This window comes from Amblyomma mixtum, chromosome 2 (assembly GCF_055824585.1).
Source record: "Amblyomma mixtum isolate Tamu chromosome 2, ASM5582458v1, whole genome shotgun sequence".
In the NCBI taxonomy this organism is placed as follows: domain Eukaryota; kingdom Metazoa; phylum Arthropoda; class Arachnida; order Ixodida; family Ixodidae; genus Amblyomma; species Amblyomma mixtum.
In genome coordinates this window covers 182,568,986-182,575,217 of record NC_143013.1, presented here as the reverse complement: position 1 = coordinate 182,575,217, position 6,232 = coordinate 182,568,986, and the positions used below count along the sequence as shown (strand labels likewise).

Sequence of the window (6,232 nt, the reverse complement as noted above, 5' to 3'; positions counted from 1 at the left end):
AATTGAGAGAACGTTTAGTAGCAGAACGTCGAATGAGAAGAACCGGAAATTAAGGTGCTAGCCCAACAGCGGCCAGTGCGTGCTGTCTGGTGACGATGTGGAATGGGTTGCTGCAGAGGTTCCTCTTTTTGCTTCATATAAACTGTAATTTTCTATCACTTGCCGGCTTCGTCACGTACGATTCACAGTGTTCTAGGAAAGGCGGAACTGCACGAACCAGCCAGGCGTGGATCCTCATCGGATGCTATGCATACCGCTGGGCGAGCTGCTCTGATGGACCGTTGCTGGGGCGTGCCCTTAGCCGTGGCATTGTCGGCTTTCATGTTGGTCATGGTGAGCTCCTGCCTCGGCTACATGACAATGCTCTTCAAGGAGAGGTATCTCGTCAACCACGAACAGGCCTCCAGGGTTGCTACCACTATGGTCATCGCTAGTGCCATCGCCGGTAAGATGTCGATCGCCGAGGATGGTGACCCTCACCTCCGCTGTGCCAACGCGCTAATCAGCTTTCTTGGTCTCAGCTCTCCTAACAAGTTTTGCTTATTTAATAGCAGTGCACTATAGTTCACTCCTTGAAGAAAAGCTACGCAGTCACTGCCAAATTTGCCGCTATTATTCTTTATTGATCTCCATAGCTCATGGCAACAATACGATTACCTCAACACAGGTAATGAACATCATATGATTAGCTTATAAGACGCCCACGCTGTTTCCTTTAGGCAAGCCTCATGTGCGCTGCAAAACTAGACTGCTTTCATATGCGTTCGATGAACAATCATAGAATAAAGCTGGGCAACTTTGCCTCCGTTGTATTTTTTACTATTGGAGGCGACGTCAACAATAAAGGAGGAGTGTGGAACGTTTTTAGTTTCTGCTTTAATGAACGTGTGTGAAAACCCACTTACACCAAGGATTCACACCAGCGACTACTGCGCCCACATTCCTGTGTTCTGAAGCAGCACTTCTGACCTTTCTGTGTTGCACGTGGCCTCCCAGTAAGCTAGGGGTCAGTTTTAATTATTTGCTCTCCTGGACTAAGGGGAAATGACGGCATACAGTGGCTGAACGGTCACACACCCTGCGCCCGCGGCAGGCTCCTGCTGCCTGCCGCTTGCATACAGTTGCAACGTCGTTCAGTACCTTCCTCAAAGCGCGCGTTGGCGCGTGGCACTATCATCATCATCATCAGCCTGGCTACGTCCACTGCGGGGCAAAGTCTGTCCCATGTCTGTCCAATTAACCCTGTCATTTGTCAGCTGCGCCCTGCGTGTCCTCGTACATCTTAATCTCATCCGCGCACCTAACTTTCTGCCGCCCCCTGCTACGCTTTCCTTTTCTAGGAATCCACACCGCTACACTTACCTACAGCAACGATATGCTGGCAAGATGGTTAGAGCGCACGAATAAACGAGAATGGGCTTTAAGCTAACCAAGCAGCCGTGCAAAAAGAGTTGCATAGTTTTAGCTTCACATATCAAGGAGGGGAAACTGTGATCCACATTGTTCAGAGCCCCGAATGAGTCATGAATTGGGTAGCCCATTAAAGAGCGCCTAGCCGCCGGACCGAGAACGACCAGCGCTCGACATTTCAAAAAGCGACCTGCACGAAACAGTTTTGTTGCATTAGCAGCACTACGCCAGGTTTTCGCCTCGTCGCATAGCCGGTGGCCGGTAGCCACGAATGGCCTTGAACAGCCGTTGCCTAGCAACCGTTTCAGCCGAGCTCCGCCAGGTGGCGTCGCCGTCGCCGGCGCCGCGCGCGTACGACCGGGCCCTCCGACTGCCTGGCCAGCCCATTATAATCCCAAGGCAGACCGCGCTACACACCGACAGGACCACCGCGAACACCTTCGCAATTTGCGGCACATGCGACGAACCCTTCCGTCACCCTCCCATTTCCTTTGCCGTGCTGACGCCACTCTAATTCGATAGGCACAGACTACCTCCCTTCCCTCCGAACTGTATTTCCACTATATCCTTCATAAACCGGGTAAACCCGCCTGTCTCGTGTGCGGACAGCATCCCTCCAACATTCATACATATTGGTTATGCCCCCGCGCCACTAACTCTCCCACCATACCTTCCTCGCATACCTTGCCTCCCCCCTTTCACCTCACGTGGGCACCGCTCCACCAACCTCTCTGCAGCCCACCCTCTGGCCGCTCCTGGCCGCACACATCCGACACATCCAAGGGACACGTGGCCCCACTCCACCACCGCCGATAAATGACGCCCACCAAACGGGCAGATAAGGAGGCTCGGACTTGAGCTGAAAAAAAAAAAATTTATCTCTCTCTCTCTCTCTGCCGCGCGCGCAGTCGCTCGCTCCCGCCGGATGCGTGCTCTCCGCTGAGGTAGAGGGCGAGTAGGTGGCGCTTCGCCTCGTTGGAATCTTATCGCTATGGGGAGCGCTAAAGAGAAGCAACGGCGACACTACCAAGCTAGAAAAAGAGAACGCGCTCGAGAGACAGCAGAAGAGCGCGCTGCACGACTCGAAAAGCGTCGCAGCTAACGCAACTGACCAGGCTTAGCCACAGCTAAACCACAGCTAATTTATTACACGTTGATAAAATCGGGTTAAAAAGACACGTTTCCGCAGTCGTTACTTCTTCAACGGCGCTCGTTCTTCACGACTATCTCCTTTTACGACAAACTCTTGATTGCTCGTTTTCGTCGGCTGGTTGTGGTATAAGTCGCCTGAAGCAGCGGAAGCACCCTTCGATATGAGAAGGCTCTGCAATACGAAGAGAACCGCGAAGAATATGAGTACAGACATTAGCAAGCTTCACTACAGTGCTTGAGCGGTGTGTTGCGTAACAAAGTGGTGTATTAGAGCAGCAGATCTCTTAAGGAGCACGAAACTGAAGCTTTTATCGCTCGCTTGCGCTGGGCACCGCTTGAGTGCAAAGATTGTCTGGTGCTCAATACCTGTAAAAAAATTTGCCTTCATTTAATTCGCAGCAGGCCGCTCGAGCACTGTAGTCAAGCTTACTCACCTCTGTACATTGCGCAAAACACCGTCCATACGTTTTCTTCTTTTCGGCTTATACCGAGCCTCCAAACCCAAGCACCAGCCGGCGCCAAATCCTCCTCAGTACTGTTTTATGTTGAGGCGTCTGGCATGAAGGTCCACTCACGCAGCTCTTTTCTTAGCATCGGCACTCAGTCTACCCTCGGTTGACCTCGAATAAAGTGTTAAATGCTGAATGCAACATTTTGACCACGCCTCCATTGCCTTTTAAATGAACATTTCGTTCATGAGTGTACTGCTGTGGACTTTCGTCTTATCTCCGGTGTCATTGCCTGTTTTCAAATGGTCTAATAATGCAGGGCTGTTCCACGCCATTCGATGCAGGTATCCCCAAGTAGGCGGTAATGGCAGGATGGCGCCCGAATTTAAACTGGCTGCGAAAGGACTTGCATGAAGCATACATACAACAGTATTGAACGGACCAAGGTCTTATTGCATTCGTGGGGTAAACTGTTTGAATTCGTCAGAAGCCTAGAAAAACAAAGGAACACACGTTCTGAATTTTGAGTGAAACTGGCCCCTCACGGAATGCGTTCGCTTCGCAGGTCTTTGTGCCCACTCAGGGGATCTTTTCGTGTCCGTTATAATATTTATATGTAACAACAAAAAAGTCATATTGCTTCCCTACCTTACTGTTAACAGATGCTTTAAATAGGTGTCGTACATCTGATCTGTTTGTGGAAACCCGTTTTCCGAGCTCACATCTGGCACACATTAAATGAGGCGCCACCAGGTGATTAGCCAGTGAGCCAACACTGCAGCGCCTCAGTCTTAATAATGTGATGCTGATCAATTGAAAAAAATGCTGAAGTGGTAGTTTTCTGCTGCTATAGAAGATTTTATAAACACCATCTAAGGCTCCACGATACTCTTCTGCTACGTCTGTCGCTTTTACGGCATATGTGAACAAAGTGCCCAAGTTTTTCTGTGGCCCAGAAAAATATTTAAACGCGCGTGCCGACACACATTCTTCTTCGATGAACTGCTGCGAGTTGAGCAGCCTCACATTCAAATAACCGTCGAAAACTATTAGCTTTATCTTACACTAGTGTCCGGGCAAACGGGCCAGTTCCAATGTGCTGAGCATGTTCCATATCTTCACCAGGATGTTCAATGTGCGCAAGTGCAAAAAGCTTCTGTGCAGGGTTCGCCCGTTGTCCTCAATCAGCACGAAGAGCACAACCACGCGTTACTATTCCCAGTTCTGTCATAGATAAACAGTCGATCGCTCAGTGGAACGTGATCCCCTGATTACGCACCATAACGGCAGCCGCTGTACCAAAGCCATTTCTACCGTGCCTGCTTCGAATCATATCACTGCTATAGCCTAATCACCTCAGGCACCACTGATGTTATGCCCAAGCAAGTTTAAGCGACCAGGTAGCCCTAAAAAATTGAGCTTCTTTCACGATCGCCTAGAGATTGTTCTGTAGAGTGGCAATTTGGGCTAGTTCTCTGAATATGAAGAGGCAAAGCGGCGCAAGAAACAGGAACGACAGGAAAAAAAGGCAAACAAGCATTGACTAAGCGCATGAATTTTCTTTGTCGTCTCGTTCTTTGCGATGCTTTGCTTTTTCGTAATCCATAAATATCTACCTTCGATAACCGGCTGCAGAACTTGGTATCTGAACGGCATCTCACTTTACGCTTCTCTGCAGGCCTTCTTGTCAGCCAGATGCAGCACAAGATATCCGTCTATCACATCACTCTCATAGGAGGCTTGACAGCTTCTGCCGGCCTCGTGGCATCTGCATTCGCTCCCAGCATCACCTGGATGACATTCACGTTTGGCGTAATATACGGTAAGTGGCTTCGCTTTACTGATCAGCTTCAGCATACAGCAGAGTCAAATGGTACGGCCAGCTGGGGCTATGGGTGCCAGCCATGGACACAATCAGTTGTGAACCCATTCAGAAATAATGGCGTAGCACATACGATCGAACCGTGTGCGCGTTGATGCAGCTCATATCGCATTTTTTCTTGTAAGACTACTATGTTAACAATAACAGACTTAACATCGTGGAGCCATGTGTTATGTACTTCACGGTCTGTAAATCTGTTACTACAATTCGTATTACTTCCCTCAATTCAATGCTTTTCAGGCACAGGTTTGGGGATGGCATTGCTTGGCCTTTGCTTGTATCTGCTGCTGTACTTTGAAGAGTACAGAGGGACGGCCACCGCCATCATGTGGATGTTCAGAGCTGCGTCAGGGATGGCGGCTACGCGACTCCTCTGGTACCTCACGCAGGCGTACGGAATGGAAGGCTGTCTCCTTATAACCGGTGGGCTGATGACCCACGTTGTGCCCCTCATCATGCTCATCAAACGCCCTGAACCTTGCACTCTGCCCTTCTCAAGGCTGGCAACACGCGTGACTCAAAGTTGCAAAGACTCAAACAAAGAAGTAGTCGATGTGGATACCAAAGAGGAGAAATTGTTTTGCTCGCAGCGGAAGGCACACTCGCCGTGTCGCGAAAACTCTGAGGAGAAAGCAACAAGTACCGCCCAGGTTGCTGTAGAGAGTTTTAAATCATTGGCCTTTTATGTGCTGGTGCTCTATAGTGTCATCTCGGAGTACGTGTTTGTTACGTTCTCAATAACCATCGTTGCGTATACTGTTGACAAAGGATGGGAACTTGAACACGGCAATGAGATTGTTATCTACAACGCCGTTGGTTATCTTCTTGGTCGAGCAGTGGTGCCCTATGTGTCCGACAAGATCCGCCACAGCCGCTGCCCAATAGCTGTCGGCACCTTCTCAATCGCCGCCGTCTGTTTCCTTCTCTTGCCTCTGGTGACGACCTTCGAGAGTCTCATCGCCTTAACCATCATTTTGGGCGTGGCTCAAGGGTACATCCTGTGCATCAAGATTGTCCTCATCGCTGACTACATGGCGGTGATCAAGGTTAGCTTTTGCTGTGGAGTGGCCGGCCTGGTTAGCATTCCAGTGTGGCTCGGGGGACCATCCATTATTGGTGAGTACTATATCTTTGTCTTTTTTCGTGTCGGGAAAAGGAACAAACTTGCATGCTGAAAAGTTTCCATTTTGTATGTTCCTACTTTCCAGGCCACTTCCGTGACACAAGGGGCTCTTACGATATCCTTTACATGGTTTTTTCCATATTGTGCGTCCTCATCGCAACGATGTTAGCATTCCTCGCCTGCTGGGACAGAGCTCGACGAAAAGAAGTCGCGTGA

At 49.7% G+C, this 6,232-nt stretch overlaps 1 protein-coding gene across 1 annotated transcript; it reads left to right on the top strand.

The window, feature by feature from the left end:
* The first annotated feature begins 225 nt into the window (after positions 1-225).
* Positions 226-6,232, top strand: LOC149361766 (monocarboxylate transporter 12-like). Its single transcript, XM_089568148.1, has 4 exons — positions 226-445; positions 4,690-4,833; positions 5,134-6,009; positions 6,102-6,232. Exons 1-4 carry the CDS (start codon positions 247-249, stop codon positions 6,230-6,232), a joined length of 1,350 nt encoding a protein of 449 aa, XP_089424274.1. The 5' UTR covers positions 226-246.

Coding starts and splice junctions, on each gene's coding strand:
- LOC149361766 (XM_089568148.1), top strand. CDS start 247: ATGCATACCGCTGGGCGAGCTGCTCTGATGGACCGTTGCTGGGGCGTG. Junction 446..4,689: donor CATCGCTAGTGCCATCGCCG/GTAAGATGTCGA, acceptor GCTTCTCTGCAG/GCCTTCTTGTCAGCCAGATG. Junction 6,010..6,101: donor CGGGGGACCATCCATTATTG/GTGAGTACTATA, acceptor CCTACTTTCCAG/GCCACTTCCGTGACACAAGG.